The sequence below is a fragment of the Vigna radiata genome, unplaced genomic scaffold, assembly GCF_000741045.1.
Source record: "Vigna radiata var. radiata cultivar VC1973A unplaced genomic scaffold, Vradiata_ver6 scaffold_206, whole genome shotgun sequence".
Taxonomy (NCBI): Eukaryota; Viridiplantae; Streptophyta; class Magnoliopsida; order Fabales; family Fabaceae; genus Vigna; species Vigna radiata.
Window position 1 is genome coordinate 353172 of NW_014542858.1, and position 27486 is coordinate 380657.

General features: G+C 31.4%; 2 protein-coding genes across 2 annotated transcripts; both read left to right on the forward strand.

Moving 5' to 3' along the window:
• Positions 1–9007: 9007 nt before the first annotated feature.
• LOC106780774 (1,4-dihydroxy-2-naphthoyl-CoA synthase, peroxisomal) lies at positions 9008–12651 on the forward strand. Its single transcript, XM_014669083.2, has 9 exons — positions 9008–9314; positions 9392–9514; positions 9845–9946; positions 10177–10215; positions 10858–10956; positions 11121–11168; positions 11303–11398; positions 11638–11760; positions 12311–12651. Exons 1-9 carry the CDS (start codon positions 9078–9080, stop codon positions 12425–12427), a joined length of 984 nt encoding a protein of 327 aa, XP_014524569.1. The 5' UTR covers positions 9008–9077; the 3' UTR covers positions 12428–12651.
• A 3282-nt stretch (positions 12652–15933) lies between these two features.
• On the forward strand, positions 15934–20029 carry LOC106780798 (ADP-ribosylation factor 2). The gene is made up of 7 exons (XM_014669102.2): positions 15934–16062; positions 16608–16777; positions 17559–17629; positions 17740–17859; positions 19205–19323; positions 19409–19490; positions 19755–20029. The coding sequence occupies exons 2-7, from the start codon at positions 16630–16632 to the stop codon at positions 19758–19760; spliced, it is 546 nt and encodes a 181-aa protein (XP_014524588.1). The 5' UTR covers positions 15934–16062; positions 16608–16629; the 3' UTR covers positions 19761–20029.
• Positions 20030–27486: the final 7457 nt, after the last annotated feature.

Genomic DNA, 27486 nt, shown 5'->3' on the forward strand with positions numbered 1-27486 from the left:
AGGAAAAGTATAGTCAAACACTTCTTCTTGTATTACGATCTAAATTCTAATTGTCTTTCTGGTTGGTCGGATATGTGTTTTTGTTAAACGAGATTTATCAACAAGTTTGTATCATTAGACTCTCTGTCTTCTCACTGAAAGTTTCACAATCAAATATCAGTTGTATTTTAGGAAGTTAATTTTGATTTACTCTTAATATGTGAGATATGATGGAAAAATATATACAATATTTTTACAATAACACGGAAAAATCATATAAATCATCCTATATATTATATACAATATTTTTACTATATTTAAACATATACGATAATTTTACAATATTTAAACATCCTATATATACAATATTTTTACAATATTTAAACATATGCGATATTTTTACAATATTTAAACATCCTATATATACAATATTTTTACATACTTTTAATGATTAATAACACGAAAAAATATATACAATATTTTTTCAATATTTAAACATCCTATATATACAATATTTTTACAATATTTAAACATATATGATATTTTTACAATATTTAAGCATCCTATATGTACAATATTTTTACAATATTTAAACATCCTATATATACCATATTTTTACAATACTTTTAATAATTAATAATACGGAAAAATATATACAATATTTTTACAATCACTTAACCATTTCATCAAACATTTTTCATTGTTTAATATACACAATCATAGCAATATAAAATCATATAAAGTATCCTATATATAAAACATCCTTCGTGTAACGAAGATTTTTCAGTTTTTTTATATTAATTATTTCAAAATAAACATATGTTACTTATGATAACTAAGATTCTTTAATTTTTTTATATTAATAAATACAAAATAAACACATGCTACTTAAATATTTAGATTTTTCAGTTTTTTTAGTTTCTTTACCTATTTGATCATTAAATTTAATGTGGAATGAATTATTGTTTAAAAATATTTTGTGTGTATCTGTTTTTGTGACCATTATATTAATAATATTGTATAATTGTTACAGAACAAAATGAAATCTGAAACCGTGAAAGATCAAAGTGTTCATGATAATTTGAAAGATTGTTCGCCACCTAACATAACAGGCATTGAGAATGAGGGTAAAGATTTTGATAGAGAAAGTAAGAGACCTAGGGTAAGTACTTCAAAAGTTTGGGATCATTTTACGAAAATTGGTATTAAAGATGGTAAAGAAAAGGCAAGATGCAATGCATGTGGAACGGAGTATGTTGCTGGTGGTATGAAAATAGGGACCTCAACAATGTTGCGTCATTTGTCAAAGTGTTCGGTCCTAAATAAATTAAAAGACAATGACATAGGAAAAATGATAATTGATCATACTAGGAAATTTAAGATCTAGAGAAATTGACAAAAGAGTTGTAGATGACCTTATTTCAATGGCTATTATTCAACATGGACTTCCATATAATTTTGTTGAATATGAATGGATTAAAGAATTACTTATATATCTAAATACATAAGTAAGAGTTTCAAGTAGGAATACACTTGTGTCTAGTATTTCAAAGAAATTTCATGAACACAAAGAGAGGGTTAAACTTGCGATGTGTAAATCTCATAGTAGAATTTGTTTGACATCTGATTGTTGGACTTCTATAAATCAAGAAGGGTTTATTTGTTTGACTGCTCATTTTGTTGATGCTAGTTGGAACTTGAATAGTAAGATTATCGCCTTTTGTAAAATGGAACCTCCACATACAGGTCTTGATTTGGCACAAAAAATATTTGCTTTGTTGCTTGATTAGGAAATAGATAGGAAGATTTTTTCTATTACACAGTGCTAGTGCAGATGAGGTGTTGCAAAAAATTTTGAGTGAGCAATTGAAATTGCAAAATAGTTTGATATGTAATGGTGATTACTTTCATGTAAGGTGTATTGCACATGTCTTGAATATTATTGTGCAAAAGGGATTGAAGGTGGCTTCTGATGCTTTACAAAACATTAGAGCGAGCATAAAATATGTGAGAGGATCAAAGGCAAAAAAAAAATTGCATTTAAAGAATGTGTTATTCAAGTGAGGGGTATTGATACCAAAGTAGGTTTGAAAATGGATGTTCCTACTAGATGGAATTCTACCTATCTTATGCTTGAGAGTGCAATTCGATATCGACGCACCTTTGGAAGTTTGGCTATCCATGATAGAAATTATTTTCATTGTCCTTCAAATGATGAGTGTAAAAGGGATAAAAAAATGTGTGAGTTCTTAAAGCCATTAATGTAATAACTAATTTGATTTCGTGTTCTTCTTATCCAACTTCTAATCATTACTTCATGCAAGTTTGGAAAATTGAATGTTTGTTACGAGAAAATGTAAAAAGTGATGATATGACGATTAAAGATATGTCATTGAGTATGATGAACAAGTTTAGTAAGTATTGGGATCAATATTGTGACATTCTTGCTATTGGGGCTATTCTTTATCCACGGAAGAAGTTTGAAGCCATTCAATTTGGTTATAGAAAGATTATTCCTTCTACTTGTGAAGAAAAGATTAATGTTTAAAGGATAAAATGTTTAAGTTAATTGAGGAATATGTCAAATTAAATTTAAATGAGTCAAATACTTCAAGTTCTCAAGTTTCTCCTCCAACTCAACAACCTTCTTTTACTAATGATGAGCTAGTGATGGATGCATTTGATGTAAGTCTATAATTATTAGACTTACTTTCTTTTATTATGTATATTTTATTTCTTACTTGTGACTAATGACATATTAACTTTGTTTCATGATGTCTTAGGAATATGTTGATTATTTGAGCCAACATGTTAATGACACTGGGAGGTTTGAAATAGATCTTTATTTAGATGAAGGGAATCTTGATCTAAAGTTTTTTGATAAGTTGGATATATTAAGTTATTGGAGGGATCGTCGAGATCGTTATCCAAACTTGTCTAAGATGGCTTGTGATGTTCTTAGCATTCCAATCACTACAGTTGCTAGTGAGTCTGCCTTCTAGTCTTGGTTCTTGTGTGCTAACCAAATATCGTTCCTCTATTCTTCCAGAGAATGTTGAGGCACTTATTTTAACTCAAAACTGGTTGCATAGTTTTGAACTAACACGTAACATTATTGTTATTATCATATGTCTTTAATTATTTATTACTTTGTGTTTCAATATTATAAGTTAACATTATTTTTTATTGTATTGTAGATGGAGATAAAGAAGAAGATGCTTCAAGAGAGCATAATACTGTGGATTTATCAATTCAGGACTCCAATTTAATAGATGGATAATATTATAGATTGGATAATTCAGGAATATATCATTTGTTTTATCTTGTTTTTAGACCTATCTACAAGCATGACAGTTTTATCTTGTGCTATATATTTTTATTAATGGCTATATGTAATTTCTTGGTCAAACGGTTATATATGTCTCATTATACTAAATTGGCAAAATTTGATGCTTGATAGCTTAGAATATATATATAACAATATAGTTATTTTGTTTCATTTTCTTTTATATCAATTGGTCCAATTATTATTGTTTGAATTTGATCGATCAAAGTAACATGTTATAAGAATCTTAAAAGAAGAGGGTGAAAAAAAGTTAAGTGAACCAATGAGTCAACCCGTTTAACCCACCAACCTGTGGTGGGTCGGGTCAGGTTCAAATTTTTTTCAACTCGCTAATAAATGAGCTGAGTTGAGTTGGCTCACTAAGTGGCCAATCCATGATGGGTCGGGTCGGGTCGGGTTACCCATTTTGACAACTCTATTCAAAACTATTAAAATACAAATTTATTTAATTAAAATAAAATAAATAAATTTACAATGTAAAAGATTTGGAAAATTTGAAATTATATATTTAAAGTAACATTTTATCATAATAAAAAAAATAAATAATAAAGAAGTCAACTTTTTATATTGTAAATCTATATATTTTAGGGTTAAATATGCTTTTAGTCCCTGAAGTTTTACTGATTTTTGGGTTTAGTCCCTGCATGAAACTTTGATAGCATTTAGTACTCGCAGTATGGAAACAGGCACGTTTAGTCCCTAATTTTAGACGGCGTTAAATTTTTGGTAACGGCAGAGCCACGTGTTTTTCACATCCATTGACCATCTTGCCACGTGTTCTTTAGCTTTTGAAAGTAGATTGACCTAGAAACCAAAAGGGGGTCGAATTTCCTCCCCTCATTCAACACTCCAACAGCTCCGAGAATCCAAGTCTCTCTCTCGCTAGGGCTGGGGTTGCCTCCCTTGAACACCGTCAGCCACCTCCTTCCTCCGACAGCCACTGCGACCACTGTGACGGTCTCATTGCATCGCAGCTATCGACACCGCTTGTCACCAGAGCCACCGCAGGCTGAGGCGAAAACTCCCATGCTCTGCCGCGTCGACATTCGAGTTCGATCTGAGATGTCGCCGGTGACGCAGGTCGCCACCGTAGCCTTAGCGCGTGTCGTGTCGGAAGAAGCCGCGTGCACCACCGCTCACCACCGGGATCTCGCTCCTTCACGTCCCCGTCTTCGTCGCTTCCTCGCTGCCTTCTTCTCTTCTACGAATTCGAGACCCTAATCGCCGCTCACACTATCACCGGGCTTACAATCAGAAATAATCATTAACAACTGTCAAAATTATTTTTTTGGTTTCCTCTTTCAATCTTGGTTTTCTGATTGGGTGTCGGCAATGGAGATAATGAAGTTTGGAGTTTTCTTGTTCTCTATTTTTCTTATCACTATTTTTCTTACACTCCAAATTGTTCATCTTTTAGTGTTGGGTGCTGGGATGGTAAGTCAGAGTTGGTGATGGTGATAGGATATGGCAGAGGATAAGATGAATTGTTCCAAAGGAAAAGCTTTGAACATATTGTCATGGGATCTGTGATTTGGTCTGTTGGCTTCGTTTGATGCAGGTGAAAAATAGTCCTGAGATTAAAAGAGGGCGGATTGGTCTCATTGAAGCGGGTGAAGGACGAACAGGGCACGGTATCTGCTGGTTTCTTTGTCTGGCGTTTTCTGTGTAGTGTTGGTTGAAGAGATGCACTTGCTTAGAGAAGGGTATAAAATCATAGAACACCGTGGTGATGTCAGTCGGAACAGAAAAATGGTGATGAGTTTAAATGTTTGACTTGGCTAGCTTATCGGTAAACTTTTGGGCAAAGTATTTGAAGGTCATTGAACGAATGAAAACAAGCAGCCATTGTAGCAGGTCATAGATTCATACTCAAGCAAAAGCTAAAGAACACGTGGCAAGCAATGGTCAATGATGTGAAAAACACGTGGCTCTGCCGTTACCAAAAACTTAACGCCGTCCAAAATTAGGGACTAAGCGTACCTATTTCCATACTACGAGGACTAAATGTTATCAAAGTTTCATACAGGGACTAAACCCAAAAATCAGTGAAACTTCAGGGACTAAAAGCATATTTAACCCTATATTTTATTTTATATAAAATTGTGCTTAGGATTTTTTTAATGCATATTATGTTATTCTAATTTTTTTATATGAATATATTTTTATTAAAATATTTTTTCAATTTGATTAATTTTTTTTTTAATTCTTTTATGTCTATTTTTAAGTTTTATATAATTTTATATTCCAATTTTAAGATATTTATTTTATTAATTCAAAATTTGTAGTAAGCTTTAATATTTTTTTTTTTAATAATTTGATTAGAAGGAATATAAATATTTCAATTTTTATATAATTTTTATTTTTATTTTGGGATATTTTTTGATAATTTGATTACTAAATATACTTTTTTTTAGCTTTTTAAGGTTTTCTCCCTAAATCTTTTTTGTAAATATTTTATATTTCAATTTTTTTAAATAATTTGGATATTAAATTTTATACATTCTTATTTATTATATATATATATATATAGGAATATTTTTAAAAATGTATTATTTTTATATTTAAGAAAACCTATTAAAATACAAATTTATTTATGTAAAATAAAATAAATAAATTTATAATAAAAAATTAAAAAAGTTGAAGAAATATATATCTCAATTATGATTTCTTTATTATTTATTTAATTTTTGTTTTGATACAATCGTATTTAAGATATATGATTTCATCTTTCTCAAATTTTTATATTTTGAATTATCTGTTTTAAAGATAAGTGAACAAGTAGTTAAATTATTACACTACTTAATTTACTTTTTGAAGTCGTTTAACATAATTAAATCTTAACTTAATTAAAATCGATTTTAATTAAAATCAATTTTAATTAAGTGTAAAAGTGGATTTTATTAAGTGTATAATTAATTATATTTAACTTTAATGAAAGTTTTTCTTTTCTCATTTAAGACTTTCAAAAATGAATATTAGATATGATAAAGTGTTTTACACAATGATACTGCATTATTTTTTTCAAAAATATCAAGAGTATCAATAAAATTTTTTATAAGGAGTTTCATTATCTAAGAAGTTTTATCTGTCTAAAATTTCCTCCTTTAAAATTTTCTCTATTTTTTCTCTAGAAATTAACTCCTTACTCATATATATCAGAATATTAGAGACTCTTTGAGGAATCCTTGAGATAAGATCTTTATTTATAGTCGATTGATTTCAGTTATATAAGAGCAAATAGAGATCTTGGAGCCGTAGGAGGAATTTTAGAGTCCTTAAAACAGTCAGAGCGTCAACCAAGTAAGGGAAGCTACTTTAGTTGGTTTGGATTTGGTATGCATGTGATATTTGATGTTTTTATGATGATTTATTTTTGAAATTTAATTAGTTTATGAAATTTGATATGTTGAGTGCTTGAAAAGGGTGGTGTATTGAATTAAAAACTTATGCATGCTGGTATGTAATTGGTTTATAGATCTTAAAAGTTGTTTACTGATGAATTTATGAATGTAGATTTAATGAATCTGAGCTGATGAATTTTTATAGAACTTGAGTTTGGAATAAATTAAAAGAAGGGTGAGTTTTTGGCATAAAAATAAGGGGTTTTGATAGGTAAAATTTTTAGATCATGGGTATGGGAAAAGTCTGTAGTTTTTGGAACTGTTTTGTGGACATTCAGAGTTTTGTTAGCCTCTTATTGTACTAAAAATAGATTAGATCATCTGGTAAGGAGTTGTCTGGTAAGAAGTCATTTGTTAAGGAGTCGTTTGGTGAGAAATCGTTTGGTAAGGAGTTGTTTGGTGAGAAGTTGTCTAGTAAGGAGTTGTCTAGTAAGGAGTCGTCTAGTAAGGAGTCATATGGTGAGAAGTTGTCTGATAAGGAGTCATTTGGTAAGAAATTATCTAGTGGTAAGCATCTGGTGGTACGAGTTGTCAAGTAAGAACTAAGTTGTTGGGAATATCGAATTTGGGGTTCCGAACATCAGTTTTGGACGTTCTTTAGGTAGTTTTGGACCCTTTCAGAGTTGTTGGTGAGGGTTTCCGAGCTATTTTCCCTGCCTAGTGAGTGTATTGAGTTGCTATGAAAAAAATTTGTGTTATTGTGTGGTTGTTATTTCAAGGATATTATAAATGATTTTATGCTTGAAATACTGAGTAAGTGATGATACTAATTGATATGAGGTGATTAGTTGATATATGCATATGTATAATTGTGGCATACTTCCATGAAACTCGTTGGGAAAAATCCTCGGTGGATGTTTCAAGTAGTGTATGTATTATTGTAAGAGTTTATTCTTTGGGGTTATCCTGACACTCCAATAACCATTAAGTCTCAAGTAGAGAGGATGAGTTATGTCGTGAGGAGTAGTATAAGGTCCTAGTCTAGGAGCTGGTACCATTGGCAACAAGTGTTGTTTAACGAACTAACCTTGTGTGGTAGCTTTAAGTAGGTCACTTGTTCCATCATACAAGTGCAAAATTCATCATAACTCGACAATAATACATGTATCTAGATTTTGAGTCTAAATGTCTAAGATGTTTAAGTGGTGTGCTTAATTTGAAATAAAAATAGAAAATCTACTTTGTGAATGTTGTGTTTTATTCTTTGATATTAGCTTACCATTGTTGTATTGTTTGTTTGTAATTGTTGTATGTTAAACAAAGGTAAATGATGTTTCTCTGGAGTGGACACTAGGCGTAGATCTTGCATATGCATAAACACTTTATCTTAGATGGTTTCTTTTGACAACCTTAAAAAACCAAATTTATAATAATTTCGAATTAATAATTTGTATATAAAATTTGAGTTATGGTTATATTTTAGATAAGTGCAATTATACTTTATAATTTCTTATAGATTAATTATTCTAGTTTTTTAACTTGTGATGTTTTCTAAATAGTATATTATTTAAATGAGATGTTATATCTGTTACAAATAAATCATTATGTGCACAACAATTTTAGTTGCACTTATCAAAAATCGTCTAAAATGATAACGATTTCTTTATATTAATTAGACACGTCTTAGTCATGAATGATGTAGTATTTTTTTTAAATCGATTGAAAAATATAATTTCAAAAGCAGATTAAGCCATATTGATGAAAAAACCCGACTTTAGACTGCTGATTTTAAATAAAATGGTGCACAGTACTCATAACCCCTCTAACTTGAAAAAAAATGCAAATCATGTGAAGAGAGTACAATTTTTTTTTAATAAAGTCGTGCACCAGTAGGATAACTTGTATTTTAAAAACTAAAATTGAAAGTTGTCATGTGTGTGCTCATAACTTTATACATTATTAACATAATTAAAGTAAAGTCATGATTTAGCATAACGACTTTAGTTCATCTTGTTTTTTACCCACAAGTTCACAGTTCCTCAAATACAACTTACCCAAAAGTCGTAGTTTTTGAAATGTGCCGATTTACAAAATTTATGCAAAATTAATACATTGATAAAAAAAGCCTAATAAATAACTTTATAAATTAATAGAAAATAGTATTTTAACATAATATAAGAAAATTTTAGTAAATTCCATAAAATTAGCGAAACAAAAAAAAAAAGTTTAAGGAAATTTAATAAATATAAATAATTTGAAATGAACATTTTCCCCCGTACAGAGCTTCATTAATTTCATTGACTTTACCTTATCTCATTCTTATCGCAAAGTGCCACGACAAGCGCTACCAATGTCGAATGCGATTGAATATAAAGCAAACTATCATCTTCAGAATCTGTCTCAGATATTGAATGGCGGAGAACAAGGACCTCGAAGCCGCCATCAGAAGGCTCGCCTCTGTCAAGAATCACCTCCTTTCCGCCCCCGCAGCTTCCCCTGAACTTACCTTGGCCCACACTTCCGCTACAAACAACAGCTTCGGCCGCGTTCACGGCCACGTCCCCTCTCACGACGTCGTTTGGAGGATCGCTTCCGATGATTTCACAGATATTGTGTACGAGAAGGCCGTTGGGGAAGGAATTGCCAAGGTTCACTTTCTCAAATTCTCTTTGCTTTTTCTTACTCTGCTGTTATCGCAACGCAACTGGTAAATGTTGTGTTGCAGATAAGTATTAATAGGCCAGAGAGAAGGAACGCGTTCCGTCCCAAAACGGTGAAGGAGCTCATGAGTGCTTTCACTGACGCCAGGGATGATTCTTCTATTGGGGTCGTCATTCTCACTGGCAAGGTAACTCCTTCTCTCTTTTCTGAATTTTATTTATTAATTAATTACTATTTCTTGGAAATTCGTACAGTAATGTGAATGTATATTCAATCCATCCATCCACGAATTTAATATTGTTATCCACAAAATTTTATACCATTTCAAAATGATTAGTAAGTTTATTACATCGATATGAATAATATATTTATGAAAGTACAATATCATGAATGGATTGATTAAATTAGCATTTTATAAAATATTATTAAAGTTATTGGATAAGTATTGAATACTAATAGGTGAAGCAAATTAAAATGTTGAGATCGTTCGATTAAATGAGGTGATGACATGTTGTAGGGAACCAAGGCATTTTGTAGTGGTGGTGACCAGGCTTTGAGGACTGACGATGGCTATTCTGATGATGGAAGTTTTAGCAACCTTAATGTGTTAGACTTGCAGGTATATTGGTTGAGTTCAGATTTTTCTGGTTGGGTGAATAGAAGTGATCCCCATTACACGAGTTAATCCCTTGTCTGTTTTGAGCTATTCATCTCAGTGAACCATGAGTCTTCAACTTCTATTGTGTGGTTCCCATTATTTGTAATGACACAAATGTTAATGCTTGTCATTGAAAAATAAAATGTTCCTTCCTTACTCTACTTTTTTTCATTTATTTTCTCCTATTGCAGGTGCAGATACGCCGCCTCCCTAAGCCAGTGATTGCAATGGTACTCAGCCGCTCCTTTTTGCAGCTTTGTTCTTAGGTCGATGTGGTATCCAAAAAATAAGGGACGTGACAACATTAAAAATACATATTCCTTTTGATTTTTAAAGTAGTACAAGTATTGGACCAAAAGCAACTCAAGGGAAACCACAAAACTAGGAGTTTCTGTTACTCATTAAATCCACTGCGGGGAAAAAGAAAAGGAAAAAGACCGATAACCCTCGTCCTTTCCATTCTTCTAATACTTTAGCATCCAAAACAAATAATTTACAACGCAGATAATATTGCAGTATATTTTAAGTATTAATTGGAAGATAAAACAACTTTTTAGTCATGGCATTGTCTGACTGGTCATCAAACAACTAATGACACAAAAATGTCCCGCGACTCAACTGCTTGTAATATATTGTTTTCTTTATATTGCCTTGATATTTTAAACTTTGTTCTTCTTTAAAAAGTCAACTCAAGGTTAATATAACATGCGTTTCAGTTTTGTAAAATTTAATGTGCCCCTCTACCTGTTATTTCAACACCTACAACTCTAGGCTTCAAATTTTCAGTTAATGAATAAAGATATGATATCGTGTTCTTTTTTGGTTCTTTACTATTCTTGTTATATGCAAACTATTTTCTGACGTTAAAACAGGTAGCAGGATATGCTGTTGGTGGAGGGCATATATTACATATGGTCTGTGATCTAACTATTGCAGCAGATAATGCTATCTTTGGCCAAACTGGTCCTAAGGTACTTGAACCCTTTTCCTTTTTATATAAGACGCATAATAAGTAAACATACAAGAATATATTCTTAACCTATGAAGGCAAAATTATATCACCCTCACTCTCCATCTTCTGTAATGATATATAATAATGGATTTGTAATTCTTTCTATCTTTGTACGTATGGAAGGTAGGAAGCTTTGATGCTGGTTATGGAAGTTCTATCATGTCTCGTTTGGTAAGAATCAAATACGATTTATTTTGTTGGAAATTGACTCCACGATTATACTATTCTACATGGCAGTGGATTTTGTTTGCTGCATGGTTTTGATATTTCCAGTCCAAAGATAAAAACTCGCCTTGTTCATACAGGTAGGTCCAAAAAAAGCGCGTGAAATGTGGTTCCTCACAAGGCTCTATGATGCTGTTGAAGCAGAGAAAATGGGCCTTGTCAACACTGTTGTACCTGTGAGTATTTTCGTCTGAAGAATATGACTCTAATTTTAATTTCTCATTTTGCTGAAAGCATTACGAAATGTTACTTCACTGTTTGAGTATTACATATTGTATTCCAAGTGGAAAAGTAATTAAACTGTCAAGGAACACTTACGGAATAGGGAGCTATTTAAATTAAAGCAATAGCATAAACAGATGCTCCAACATCAGCCTCGCACTTACAGTGAATGCTATGTTTTGGTTTGGTCTAGCTTGAGAATTTGGAGATAGAAACGATAAAATGGTGTCGGGAGATACTGAGTAACAGTCCAACTGCTATTCGGGTGCTCAAGTCTGCTCTTAATGCAGTGGATGATGGACATTCTGGACTTCAGGTATATTCAAGATTTTAATGTTATGTGAAATATTATGTAATAGTTTTTCTTTTTTATCAGCAATAAATTAGTTGATTCTAGTTAACAATGTCGTACTTTAAGTTTATTTCATAAATATGTATAAAATTGAAGGATTTAAGTAATATTTATATTTAATAGCATTACTCTTAGCGTAAGGGGTAATTTAATTTGTTCAACCAACGAGTATGACTCGTACATTGTTAATAATCTAAAAAATTCATCTACTTAAGTGAAAAACTTTACTGATAGACTTCCCACATAAGGAAATTAGCAAAAAATCATTCGAAAGTGATATTGTGTTGCTTTAATTAAGACAGAAAATAGTTTCTTTCTGGAGGTTGGTAATATATAATTTTTGTAGAGAAGTAATATAATATGAAGCAATATAGTTATACTGAATATGCCAATGCTTTCAATGATGAATTTATACTGATGTACTTCTCATTCAGTCTACATGTTAACATTTTTCACCCTTGTCTTGATTCATATAGATGAATACTTAATCTGTATTTGGTGATCTAAATTATAGGAACTCGGGGGAAATGCAACACTGATATACTATGGCACGGAGGAAGCTAAAGAAGGGAAGACTGCATATTTGCAACGTAGACGCCCTGATTTTTCTAAGTTCAAACGGCGACCTTAAATGTTTGTCAATTGTTTCCATCAATTTGAGGCATTTGAGGCATGGACCTCTAGTCCTTAATTTACCTTGTCCTTAATGTACCCATTTTAAATGTATCTGTGAGGTTGATGATGATAAAATAAACAGATTTCTCAGATTTAACTGTTGTGTCCTGTTTCTTAAAAAGATTATCAGCTTCAGTAAACAAGACAGCAGAATATACATTTCCGCTTATTTTCTCAAAACTTGGTCTTCTGAAATTCAGTTTTGCCCCTGAAGTCATGGATTATTGAAAGCTCTTGCAAGTTTGAGTGAAGCTCATTATGCATGATGCTTAAGGGAATTTTTACAGGTTTATGCTCCAGAAGTTTCGGAATAGTTTTCCTCTAGTTGTGTAATATTTCAGCGAATATTGGGTGTGTGTACTCAACATACTTGGATATGATATGATACCGTGAAACACGCCATGTATATTCGGAGTAAAGATGACGTGTTTGTTGTATGAGATGTACCATACACCCCCTACTAACGATTATTCATTTGACTTTCTTAATGAGGCATGTTCAGATTACAAAAGAGCATCTTTGATCTGGATATACAGGGTTGCTAGAGTCACATTTTTGGGTGTAACTTCTTGTTCCTAACATATTTTTCTGAATCACCCATTATTTTATAATCAACTTCGAAATGTACAAACTTTTCAGAAGATCCATTCTAAATTGAATAGGGGTGATCCAATCAATTTAAGTGGCTTAATATCTAAACTATGCCACCTTTGGACAACATTTCAAAATAGGTAAACTTTTACACAATGAATAATATTTTCAGTTTAATTACTGTTTTGTATCAATGCGAGCTAAACTCACCAGCTTTGTGGAGGGTTGTGAACTTGCTAAAAATAAACCCGCTTAAAACGAGGCTTAGCGATGTAGTTTTTGCACGTTGTGGGTTTTGTGGGAAAACTCATTTTTATACTTTCATTCTTAATGTCATCTATGAAAGAAGACTTCTCAAACAAGAAAACTACGTGTGGTGACAAAATGAATGTGGCAAGACCTAGGCCATGAAAGATTTATTGGCAATGACAATTTGCTAAAGAGTACTATTTTTTTTTTTTAATTAGGTTGCATGAATCACACAAAAAGATAAGAGAAACATAAGGAGTTTGAGTTTAATTTTTAAAACCTTTTCGCAAGTAAGAGAAAGTATTAATTGTTGGTTAGATCTTGATCAAAGAAGAATGTGATGTGTGCTTTTGGGATATGAAAAAGCAAGAAATGGTATTATCTTAAAACTATGTTTTTAAACAAATAGAAAAACCCAATTATAGGATTAGGTCAGATGATAAAAAAAGGTGATAAAGAGAAAAGAAAAAGCATAGGAATTTTATATTGGTTTGGCTAAAATAATATATTAAATTAAAATAGGATGAATTAAACTATAAACAAATTTTGCAAAGAAAGTATTGACTTTTATTAAATCATTGATCAAGGTTGTAAAACAAGTTTTACTAATATTTAAAATTCAATATTGAAAATTATTTGAAATATCAAGAAAGATAAAATAATTTGATAAATAATATATCGATTGATGGAAGAAAAGAGAAGAGATCGATATAAAATTTATGTTGATCAGTCTTATAAAAGAGTTAAATTCAGTTGTTAAATACATTGACCAAATCAATATATTAACTTTTAATGATTTTCAATTGAGGTGGTTCCAACATGTCATTTACACAAGCTCTCACATTTTATTTTACTATAGTTTTCAAAATCTTATACATCAATTGTTAATACGTTGTTGCAACATTTTTTAAATTGAAATGCATGACTTAATAACAATTTTTAGTGACTTATGCCTTACATATTGTCTTGTTTGGGTGTTCTAAATGTATTATAATTTAGTTATATTTGTGCCTATAAAACTTAAGGGCGAAAATTAATTTCCTTATTTCTTTAATCACAACCTTATTTTTCTCCTCATCAAGCTTTCTTTTGTGCTAAATCACTAACTTTATACATAGACAAATGATTATCCATTGAAATAGAAATTCAAGACAAATACCAACATGTCCAACACAAACCATGCAAATACATTTATGTTATCTTTAATGAGTTGTACAAGTTTTCTTTTCAGTTAGTCTTCTAGCTTCGTTCTCACCTTAATTATTTTTGTTAAAGAAAAGATAAAAAAATTCCAGTTATTTTAATTAAGTGCTTCCAACAAAATATATAAAAATGAATATAATTATATCAAATATTAATAGACACAATTGTTTTGTCTAATGTTAATAATTGAATAACACTTGTTGGCATATCTTCATTTAATAAGAGTCACTCTTAAGTTAAACAATAAAATATTATTGTTGGTGTTAGATATATTATATGATTAGATATATTAGATAAATATCTTATCTTTATCTTTTATCCTTAGTTAGTTTATTATACTTTATTTGTATATTTAACACAAAGGAGATTGATCTCATACATGTTTTTAATATATTCAACATTGTATCAAAGTCATGGGCTAAAACCTATCCTAACATGATTTGTTGTTAGTTTAGCATATTATTCCACCCACTATGACCACCTAAAATGTTTAGTCTCACACTTGAGATGTATATATCTCAGTGTGTGGGACGTGCGTTGGAATTTCAATATCAACTAAGGATAAAGGCGATATATGGTACAAACTTCACTTTAGATGCCAATTTTGTGTGGTTGAGTTAGACTTAAAATCATATTTTATGATTTTATAATTTTAAATTTCTAAATTTTTATAGTTTTACAGTGTTTGAATTTTATAATTGTTATAAATTCACTATTTTATGGTTTTTTTAATTATATATTTTATAATTGTATATTTTATTAAATTATAATATTAGAAATTTACACAATTACAAAACTATAATTATATAATTATATTTTATTAATATATTAAATTTTAATATTAGAAATTCGTAAGTTTTAAAATATAACATTTTAAGATATTAAATCAACACAGCAAGATGACATAAAAAAAGTGACTACAGATAAGTGTCATATCAATTAGTTAACTAAAAAATTTGAATAAAAAACTTAATTGAACAATATAAATTTTAATTTATTAAGTACTCAACTCAATACACCACAAAATTTATTAAAGATTCAATGAAAAATTCTTAAATTTATTTATGAAATACTTAAAACATAATTGAGTTAAAATTATAATGATGAATTAAGTTTTTTGAATTAATTTATAATTATGTAATAATATAAACATATTTATATCAACCGTAAATCTGTATTATACATAAATAATAATTAAAAATATGTTTTTATCTAACATATGATAATAATTTATGATTATTAAATGATATAAAAATTAGATTAAATTTAAATTAGAAATATGTTAGTTTAGGTTATTTGAATTTGAATTATTTAAAAAGGGGTATTGCCTATTGGGAAGGTTAGAAAGGTGCAGCAGTGAGATGCATTGCAATTTGCTGGGTGAAATTGTCATTTGATCCAAAACGCGCATATAATTCGGGTACCCCCGTTCTTGTCTCTGTTATAAAATCCCCTCTCATTACATTTTGCGTTTTTGTAAAGCATTCTTCGCTTCTCTCTCTACGCTTTCTCTCTCTCTCTACGCTTACTCATTCGAGATCCCTCAAGGTAATTTCAAATTCTCCAATCACCTTCTCTTCCACCCTCTTCCTCCTTACGTAATTTCATTTCTCTTTTCAATGCTTTGTATCGCATGCGTTTTTTCAGCGTTTTCGCTGTTCATTTTTGGGGATTGCTTTTATTCTTTAACTCGATGCTTTGGCTTTTGTCGTTGTTTCAAATATATATATGAATCGTTCGATCTGAGGGTTTCGGGACCAGGATGTTCAGATCGTTCCTCTTTTCTCAATCTGATTCTTGTAAATTTCCTGGTTTCCTTTTTCGTTTGCGATCCGTTTCGGTTTCCATGTGATGATTTTTCGATGAGGCGGATCAAAATGCTTGTTACTGTTTTGGTTGCCTGGCTTGAGATCTGGCTGAGTCCAGTGTCGTTGATTTGGTTGTCTGTCGACGAATTAGTTAGTGTTGAATTGATTTGATTCTATACCATTATTTTTGGGATTCGTTTATTGCGTGAATGAAATGATTTGGTTGAGTTTTGCTGCGGAAGGAAGTTTGGTTCTGTTAATGTTCCGTGCAATCTGCTAATGTAGGGATCCGCTAGCTGAAGGAGAAATGGGGTTGACATTCACCAAGCTTTTCAGTCGGCTTTTTGCCAAGAAGGAAATGCGAATTCTGATGGTTGGTCTTGATGCAGCTGGTAAGACCACCATCTTGTACAAGCTCAAACTTGGAGAGATCGTTACAACAATTCCTACCATTGGTAAGTTTTCCGATTTTGATTTTGGTTGTGTTACATTATTGTGTATGTATGGTGTGCAATATGTAATCAATATAATTTTAACGTGCTTACATTTTTTCAATATTGATCTTGTAACAAATTGTAGGAGGACTAAATTAGTTATTTCAGAGCTTGTTACGCAGCTAGTAAGCTTTTAAGATGAATCATAAATTATTGAATCTGTAATGAAACCTTGAAAATTGAAGATTGAGATATGAAATGATGCTGGGTATTTCAGAGGCTCCTCAGTTTATGATGCGTTATATGAAAACGGGGTAATGTTTTACAGCAATTATTGCTCACTACTTCATGTTAGTCTGATAGGAGGAACCCTGAGCAGAAAAGAAGAAAAAAAAAACAGTGATGTTTTATTTCTTAATTGCAAAAGAACAGAGCAAGGAGAAAGATCTTTCCTCCAAGTTATCCTCTTTCTACTACAGAGATAATTCTCATCTCTTAATTGGTACAGAACAGAATGTCTCTCCTTTCTACCCTAACCAGATCCCCAGCCCTTCCATAATCTCTAATTAACCGCATAGTTATTCTAATTAACTATTGATACTACTATAGCTAACTATTAACTGTTCATATTTGGAACCTCAAGCATAATAAATGCAATCTTTTTCCGGCAACAATCAGAGTTAGATTACAGAGTTCCTATACTTCTTTTGTTACCAAAGTAATTTGGAGAAATTGTAAACTCATCTGTGCTGATGCTCTTAATTGTATGTTTTCTTATTTTTATTTCTCTTAATTGTTTTAGGGTTCAATGTGGAGACTGTGGAATACAAGAATATTAGCTTCACTGTTTGGGATGTTGGTGGCCAAGACAAGGTGTAAAGTTTAATCTTTATGTATTCTTGACAATTTCTTGATGCCTTCATGGTGCTGAGTTATGTGTATCTTAGTGGTCAATGGCTTAATACACATGTTATCTTTTGCAGATTCGTCCCTTGTGGAGGCACTACTTCCAAAACACACAGGGTCTGATATTTGTTGTAGACAGCAATGACAGGGACAGAGTTGTTGAGGCCAGAGATGAGTTGCATAGGATGTTGAACGAGGTACTTATCAGTTTAGGTTGGCTCTTTAGGTCATATTATTTGATATCTTTGTTTTCGTGTCTATTCCTGTTAGAAAGCACAACAATTAAAATATGTTGTCCATTTTGCTATCAAATCTATTCCCATGTTCTTATCTTTCCATTTATTTTAACCCATTCTTGGGTAAAGCCTCCCAAGTATATTTGAAAAGGGATTGGTTATCCATATCAAGAAAGCTTTCTTGGTCCGCATCATTTCTTACTCTAAAAATTGAAGAAAGACTTTTGTTTGTTGTAAATTGTTGGTTGGGTTTATAAACCAAGAAAGACATGGGAAATATACCAAAGTCATCATAGCATAGGATTGACTTCGTCACTCTGCTCCATGATACTGGAGAGAATTTCTAAGTGAAAAATGGGCTGTTGATTGTTGACCAGCGGAAATAGAGGCATGGGAGAAAGAGAAAGTGCTCAAACCAAAGGAAGAAGGGTGACTTGTTTCGTAGATTCTGTCCAGCCCTATTTCTGTTTTTAGTTTCATTGCACATTTTTTATAGATCTTGTTGGGTAGTCAAAGCCAGTCAACGACCACTTTATTTTTTTTGGTATAGATTCATCTGACATTTGCCCTTGTGTTTGGATGTAAGAGAAAAAAGGAGGGAAATTATTTTAAATTTAAAACATTTTCGTGTTTGGTTGAAGAAAATGTAGTGAAAGAACAGAGAGAAGTTGACTTTAGGTAACAATTTCTAAAATTTTCTTGCTATTTCCAATATCAAAATTTTCTCTCGTTTTCTTTGTGCTCACTCCAACAGTAATTTCCTTCACTTATATATGAGGTGTAAGATCACACAGCTAAGTAAAAAATTATAAATTAGTGAAGATATTGAGTTTTAATCTAGAAGGAGGTTCTCTGTTTATTTAAATATTTATGTATCATTGCTTATTAGATAATTTTGAAACAAAGAACTGTTCAAACTTCTGTTTCTTCTATGGATATGACTATGCTACTGCACATACTACGCTTTTAATAAGAAAAAGGGCGTTTTCCTATTTTTAAAAGGAGTTCACAACAGAGTTTTTTTTTTTTTTTTTTTTTTTTTTTTTTTAAATTACTCAGTTTAATTGACCTGTTTTTGTGGGATTGTAATGTCAGCAATTAATGTTTTGTGGTATATTTCTAAGTGTGATTGTCTGTTCAAACTATTTATGCTCTCTTGGAAGATAAGTTCTTATTGATTGGCCTGTTTAGCTTTACATTAATGTAAATAATGACATTATGAGTTGATTCATTGAATGCCTTTAATTTTGCCTTCTATTATATTGTGATGCAATGGCATGGTTTTTCACAAGTTAAATTTTTTCAGGATGAACTGCGAGATGCAGTATTGCTTGTATTTGCTAACAAACAAGATCTTCCCAATGCAATGAATGCTGCTGAAATTACTGACAAGCTAGGTCTTCACTCTCTCAGACAGCGCCACTGGTAAATATTTTGATCACAGCATCCTTGACTAGAACTGAAAGCTCGATCTTGGTTGAAATTTAACATACTTTTGTTTTACTTTCAGGTACATCCAGAGTACCTGTGCAACCTCTGGGGAGGGTCTTTATGAGGGTTTGGACTGGCTTTCCAACAACATAGCCAACAAGGTATCTACTGTTCTATTTTTCGCATTCTTTCATGAGCATTGGGAAAATTGATTAAAAATGCTCTTTCACTGTGTGTTATACAAGCTGCTTGAATTCATGCATTTATCTTGTTAACCACTTAATCCTAAATTTAGAATTCGTTTCTATATCATCATAATATTACGTATTTGTTGGCCCTTTGATTTTTATCAATCGGAAAATGGTTTAAGTTTTTTTATAGAATTGTTCTGATTTTTTTTTTCTTATGAATGACAATCCTTCCAGGCATAGGGCTTTTTGGGAGTCTTCTTGTGGATTGGTAATTCTGGATGCAGGGGTGAATATTATCTAGTTTGTTTTTTGGTCCTCTTCTGAGACAAATTGGCTTTATGTTTTTATGTTTTCTGGTTTATTAGGGACACATCTTGACGGCTAAAATTATAGTAGGAATTTGTTTCATGGGATGTCTAATACTTTGAGCTTTTTTATTGGGTTTGGATTCAATGTTTATAACTGTAATTGATACCAATCAAGGCGTCATCCCATTTTGAGTTTTTATATCTTAATTTCTCCTTATTAATGTTGCGTGACACTGAAAAAAAGAAGAGAAAACTACTTATCACTCGACTACAATATTTGGGTATTGGCATCCTTCGTTTTCATAGCCAAGCCATTTTTAAATTTTTAGACAAAGACCAGTGTTTGTCCGTGTTTCTCCACTGGTCTTCACACATCATGCATTAAGTATTTAATGGGTTTATTTATTTTTTCGTTGAAAGCACAAAAAGGCTTCTTTTTTTAACTGTGAACAGAAACTTGAGTCATAGCATTGAAAGATTTTTTTCGTGGTCTAAAGTAAGACTATTGGGACTTGAGACAGGTTTTTTTTTCAAAATGTGCAATGTATTAACAATCTTAAGGGGCATATTTACCGTGTCGCGTTCTTTTATAACTGTGGTTGGTTTTGGAAAAAAGGTACAAAGTTCTGTGTAGATCTAAAATAAGATGACTTCTTTTTGTTCGTATTTGTCTCTTTTGCTTCCTAGTTTTCAAATGGCTTTTTATTTATTTATTTATTTATTCGTTTAGATAAACCATTTTTTAAACAATAAAACCATTTGTTCGAATACAACACATTTTTAATTGAAAAATAAAAACTGACATCAAAATCACATTTTATTTTATAATTTTAATTTAAAGTCGTGATTTACATAAAAAGTCGTTTAAAAGAATAATTTCTTCACACCGTTGTGTTTATGAAATGGCAATTGCTCTCTGCACCCTATCACTTCTCATCAATAAACAGTTCCGTGGGAATTTTTTTTAAGAAAAGCAATTACTCTCTCCTATTACGGAAGTTATTTTCCGGAAGGGGTTTTGATGGGGGTGGAGGAAGAAATGTGATTGGGGGTGTAGGAAGCAACAACCTTATGAAATACATAATGTATTTCAAAACTTGTCTACTTATGTAAAAGTTAATCCCGATATTTTTTATATTCACCTATTTATTCTAAAATGTATATTTAAAATATTAAGTTATTCAATTTACATAATTGATTTTCAAATAATTGTTTTAGGATGGAACTTTACCCTTAAACTGAAATGATGTTTGACTTTTTGTTAGAACAAGAAGATGTTATATGACCATGCCTTAAACATTTAAAACACTTAATATGGTTAGGTCTAGAAGGAAATGTGAAATTAGAAGATAAATGATGTGAAGAAGAAAGATGAGGAGATTCATTAGAAGGCTTCCTAGAAACATCTTTGTCTTGTTTCTTTGATGATGAGGAATTACAAAATGGATCTCTTGAGGAGTTTGAAAATTTATTGTGAGAAACTTCTTTTCTCAAGAGTTGTTTTTCTACTTTGATAGCTTTATGAATCACATCATCCCATTTCTCATCATCATAGGATGTAACTAAATCTTGGATGTTTCTATGAAGTTCATTGATAAACCTTGTTATTTTTGTTTGTTCATTTTTAATTGTGTTAGTACGGTGTATGAGCACTTCGAGCTTGCGTGCATACTCTTCCATACTTTGTCTACCTTTCTTAAGTCGTTAGAGCTTAACCAAGAGTTTCCTAAAGTAGTGAGGAGGTATGAAACGCTGGATTAGAATGTCCTTAAAAAGTTCCCATGTACTCGCGGGTGAGGCCATGGTTAAGTTTCTCCTAATTAGCCATTGTTTGGCATATCCTTCTAAAGATAAACAAGCTAAATTTACATGCAATCCTTCATCTATACTTGTCTACATTAGCTATCTAATCTAAACAAATGTCAAGGTCTTCTTCTTCATGAAAGGGAGGCAATTTGAGTTTTGGAAATGGAAGAAATAGGTCAAAAGCTTTATCTTCTTGATGCTTCTTGGAAGAGCTATGAGTAGAATGCTTGTGCTCTCGATTTCCATATTCTTGCTTTCCTTTCATCTCAATCTCCTTCTCTAATCTATGGCTGAGAAAATCAATTTGTTTATGGATTTTCTTGAAGGCTTTCTTCATGTCCAATTTGCTAGATGTGCTTCCATAAGTGTTGTCTCCATTGAAAGAAGAATGCCTTGAACCTGTAGACATATTTACACAACATAACAACAACAAAAACTCACAAGAAAAAGGTTAGAAACAACAGCTCAAACACGCAAAAACAGCAACACACTCCCTTAATGTTTGCTCTCGGTTTTGACTAAAAACAAAGAAGGAACACTCCAACTCACATGCAATCTTCACTCAAGATAGCAAGGTGTCTCAAGGTCAAACTTTAGAGCACTTAAACTGTGGAGAAAACAAGTGAAAGGATGTACGATCCACCTTAACAAATTCAAGTACACAAACCAAGAAACATGCACTTCAATAGGCCAAAAATTCAAGTGAAACTACTAGACAAATAATGGAAAAAAAACCTATGAAAGCAAGAAAATTGACGCACAAAAAATGGTAGCAAGCTAGATACTAATAAGAGACAAAACAACAAGGAAATTAGGAGTCAAAACAAAGGCACATGTGAACAAGACAACAACAAAAAATTGACACAAACAAGAGGCAATTCACACCAAAAATCTATGCATACATGAAGAGAAAGATCTAATAATGAGTGGAATTAATTTGACAAACTTCAAACCTATATGTTTTGTAATTTTATGATAAGAGAGGCTTCAAAATGAGCTATCAAACACACCAAAACAGAGGCAAAGTCTCGGCCCAAACTAGCACAAAGTACCAAATAGATTTGGAGTTGGTTTCAAAATTTTTTTGAATCATGAAGATTTGGCATTACTAGTCTCGGCCAAGTAGTGAATAATGGAGTATGTGTGTTTGATTAAAGCTAAAATTTGATTTGGTTAATGAATCTACTAACAGAACACACAAGCAAAGTCTGCACACTTAAATCCTAAGGTGATCAAACTTAATTTAGCATACAAGAACCAAGATGCAAAAAGACTCTTAGCAAGTGCAATTTCAAGAATTGTTTTCTAGAAAAATCCTAAGGAGGAAACACATATGACTCAATACAAAGCTAAGCAAACAATAAAAGACTCAACAATCCAGCCAAGACAAGAATTAGAAGCTGGAAAAGGAAAACAAAAGGAAAGAAGAAGCCTACTTGTTGAAGATTTCTAAGAAGATGCTTGTTGCTTACGATGGAAGATGTTGGTGGAAGCCTTTGGACAACAGCGTTGAACCACTTCTATGCACTGGATTAAAGCCTTTTGATCATCCTAAAGAGTTGCTTGAGGTTGTACAACGTCCAGGAGAGAAGAAACAACCACCAAAGCACCAAAACAGCAAGCACAAACACAAACAGATTAGAAGTCACTCAAACAAAAGCACTAGAATGAGTACTGGATGAAAAACAATTAAATGCGCATAGTAAACGAATGAATTGAAACAAAATAAGAACTGTACATTTTCGTAGACATATAGACGAAAATTTAAAAAAAAATCGCACTCAATTCGGATTAGAAATGAGCATGAATTGGATCAAACAAACTGGATATGCTGCTACCGCCCGTGCTGGACACGACGAACTGCGCTGGGCACGAGCGAGAAATAAAAAATGCTTTTCTAAGTCTAACATGCATTTATAACAATGGTCAAACCAATGGCTCTAGATACCACATGATATGGAATAACATGCTTAGATAGAACTAGCCTAAGGACAAATAAGAAATGGAAATTGAAAAGATTTAAAATGGAAGAGATAAGGAAGAGAGGACTTATGAACTTGAGGACACGCCACTTGAAATGATCTAAGATGAGTACCAAGGTTGGATCACCACTTGCTTCTCACAAGATAAGATCCAAAATATGAGTTAGAGACAAATTTCTATCTCAAAGAAGATAAGTAATAATGCAAATCACTCTTAAAATTCATTCAATTCAAAGGTGTGTTCAAAGGGAGACCATTAGGTTGCTTATATAGCCTTAAGGATGAAGTAAGTGAAGAGAATTAAAGGAAGTGGGACTTGGAAAGCTTCCAAGTTTGGACAACAGCCTCCCAAGGGTGATTAAGTCTCATATCTCTGAATTCTTTCACTTCTTAAGGGTTTATAAGCTTCCTAACAAGTCTAGAAATAAAAACTACAAACTATGCATGATTAACTTGCGCTACAAGAAACAAAATGAGAAGGCTTATTTATTCTTCTTTTCTTGTAAGTCCAAACTATGTGAAGTCCCACATTGCTTGTACTTTAAAGAAAATAAGAGTTTATAAGCTTCTCTACAAACAAAATAAGAGAAAGAAACTATAAACTAGAATAGGCAAAATACTAGTCTAAGAAAACTTATGCTATTTCTTTTTATGCTTTTTGTTACTCTTAAAACACTTCATTGTTTCCCTATCTATGATCATATCAATCTCCATGCTTCATTTCACTTCTAGTGACAAAATGAAATCATAGGAAAACACTAGAAGGAGCGGCGATGGGGGAGGGGGGGTGACTAGTAGTTTTGAAAACCTTTTGCAAAGCAATGTTAATAGTTTATACATGATATAATTTGTATGAGATGTTTAGACGTTGCTTTTTTATAAAATGCTTAAATGAAAGTAACGTTTTGAAGAATAAAGCAATAAAAACAAATGTTATACTAGTTCACTCAACCTGAGCTACGTTCAGTTTTTCCTTAAGAACTTTTAAGGGGTTCTATTAATCTTTTACAAAGATTACACGGGTTTTACCTCTCCAAGTTTACAACGAGTATTCTCACCAGTCCTGGTTCACCTAGTCAATAGGACTAGCTCGAATTTAACCACTCCTGGTTTACAAGTATTCTAACCACTTATGGTCTTAACCTTGGACAACACGTCTAGACTGTTTAAACTAAGCTAAACACCAAGTGTTTTAATTCTCTTTAGAATTTACAACACAAATAGTGTTATGAGCAAAGGTACAAATTGATAATTCTCAAAGAGAAGTTATAAACAATACAAAGAATTCTGTGATTTACTAAGGTTTTTCTCTTTTAGAAAAATATTTAACTTTAGACGATATATGAGCACAATAGGCTTAGCGCTCACGAGTTTACTATCTTATTCTTCTTATCTTTTTGTTTAAGTTTTCGTTTATATATAACTTTTCTTGGAAGATGACCATTAGATAGAGAAGTTGACTTCAGGAGAGCTGATAGACTTTAGGTGGGAAGTCATGCTTTAGTCTACTTTGTAGATGTTCAAAGCTTTATCACAGCCTTTAACAAAACCCAGCTTGTACGATGTGACAAAGTAGAAGGCTTCAAGGGAAACATTCCTAGAATGTTCTTCATCTCTCACAATGTCTTTTTTCTTGGGTGTAGTGATTTTGATCAGATCTTTCTGCTTTAGTGATTTGCACAAATATCAAGAACAAGGTACACAAGCATCAACTCACTTTACCATACATGCATTTAATATTTTGAACGTTGATAAACATTAGATTGTATTGCGTGTTCACATTTGTCATGTCATTAATAAATACATCGTTTGATAAAACATATATATTTGATTATCAGATGGTGTAAAACATTAAATGCTTTATCAAAGGATATTATAGTGTTTAACGACCATACAATGTAAATCATAAGACTATTTGCTTGAGTTAACACAATATTAAATAAAACTTGCATTTAGCTTTAGTGTTATAAAACAAATAGACTTTCTTGTTCATAAGACGCGAGCTTGTTACTCATATAATTTATTAAATGATAAGACACTTTCTTTTCTTAGACATTTTTTATAAAATTAGTTCATCCAAAAATTTTGTCTAGAAAACGTTGTTCATAAGTTTGATTTTGTTTAAAACAGATGTTACGAAATATTTTTCTCTTAGACATTATTTCAAAACAATTTTAATACACAATGATATTTCGTTTGATACTTTTATTAAATTTCAAAACCTAAGTTTCTTAAATAATCTATTTTTTAGATGATCTTGTCTTAATAAAAAAAATGGATGAGTCTTCCATTTTAAAGTTTTGACTTCATCTAATTCCTTAAACTCTAAAGATTAAGCTGCTATCTACAATATCAAAATTATAACCACCTACAAACAACACAAACTAATATTATTAAAAATTGTTTGCATAATTACATGTCAACTGGACTGCATAAATCATATTTGGAATAACCCAATTTGTTCCTAAAGAATTGGATTACGTAATTTGGATAAGGTTCATGCATACCGAAATTGCCACTCTGGTTTGAAATCTCAGATTCAAGAATGGCAACCACATTACTTAATTTGGAAGAAGGGTAAACTAGAACCTACAATCCGATTAATACCGAAATTACCGGACTAGAGTATAGATTTAGAAAGGACTTTCAAATTAGTCTCTCTAAAAAGATATAAAACACACACTCATCCCCACCCAAAACACTACACCGAATTGTTCACTTCTTAAAAACTTAAAAACAATATATTACCTCGATTGAATAACACTACACCGAATTGTTCATTTCTTAAAAACATAAAAACAGAATATTATCTCGATTGAATTGCTGAAATCATATAGATAAGAGTTTTTTGAAGTGGTATGAGCAAAGCAACTAAGAATGGAGAGAATTAGATGTTTGGTTCTCTTCAATGTGAAACCAAAGAAAGGTTTGGGTGCATAAAGAAGGATTTCAGGAGAGGAAAAACATGAGAATTATATTGAATTATTTTATATTAGGAGGGAGCAAAATGGAAAGCAATGAAAATTTTGATACTGCAGAAAGAAAACAATAATGGGATGCCTTAAGAAGCCCTTATACGAGTTAAAATTTATGACATGTTAGCCAAAAGACAGATGCATGTCCTAACCTGTTATTTTTTTTTTAAGATTTTTTTATATGTATTAGAAATATACTTAACATATAAAATATTTTATGGTTATATACATAAAACAATTATTCTTTTCAAAATTATTATTTTTTTAAATAAAATAAAAACACCAGCAGCAGATGCATTACGCTAAGTTGATTTCGTTCCATCCATCATCATCATCAGTATATACGTACTCAAATTAGTCTTCGTTTTTCGTAAAATAAATATAATAAAAAATGAATTTTGGGAGACATAATCATCATGGTATCAGAGCCTGGTTAACCAAGTGCTTGAGCAGGAATTGAACTCGAGATCATTTGATAAAGCAGGACCTGATACCACGAATGGAACCGTTCAACCCAACACTTCAGCTTGCACAAATTACACTCCACTTTCTTAATATAACTAATACTTGCTATTTGTATTCTTTAATTATTGAAAAGAAAATAAATAAAATTGATCGATAATTAAGTGAAATTGTATAATTATCGAAATCACAATTTATGTATATACGCCTTTTTAATTATAAATAAAAAATGACTTCACTTTTGATAAAAATACAAAATAGCGAGGCCATATCCTGTGTAAGCTTTTTTATACATATAAAAAAATTGTATCAATAAAAATACTATTTTAATATAATTTTCTCAAATATGAGCTCCTTACAAAAACTCTTATTTCCCATTAGATAAGCAAAATATTTCACTGAAAAGTAGTTGGATATGATATCCACGAAATAG

Coding starts and splice junctions, on each gene's coding strand:
- LOC106780798 (XM_014669102.2), top strand. CDS start 16,630: ATGGGGTTGACATTCACCAAGCTTTTCAGTCGGCTTTTTGCCAAGAAG. Junction 17,860..19,204: donor TGCATAGGATGTTGAACGAG/GTACTTATCAGT, acceptor AAATTTTTTCAG/GATGAACTGCGAGATGCAGT. Junction 19,324..19,408: donor TCTCTCAGACAGCGCCACTG/GTAAATATTTTG, acceptor TTTTACTTTCAG/GTACATCCAGAGTACCTGTG.
- LOC106780774 (XM_014669083.2), top strand. CDS start 9,078: ATGGCGGAGAACAAGGACCTCGAAGCCGCCATCAGAAGGCTCGCCTCT. Junction 9,515..9,844: donor TCGTCATTCTCACTGGCAAG/GTAACTCCTTCT, acceptor GACATGTTGTAG/GGAACCAAGGCATTTTGTAG. Junction 10,957..11,120: donor TTGGCCAAACTGGTCCTAAG/GTACTTGAACCC, acceptor TACGTATGGAAG/GTAGGAAGCTTTGATGCTGG.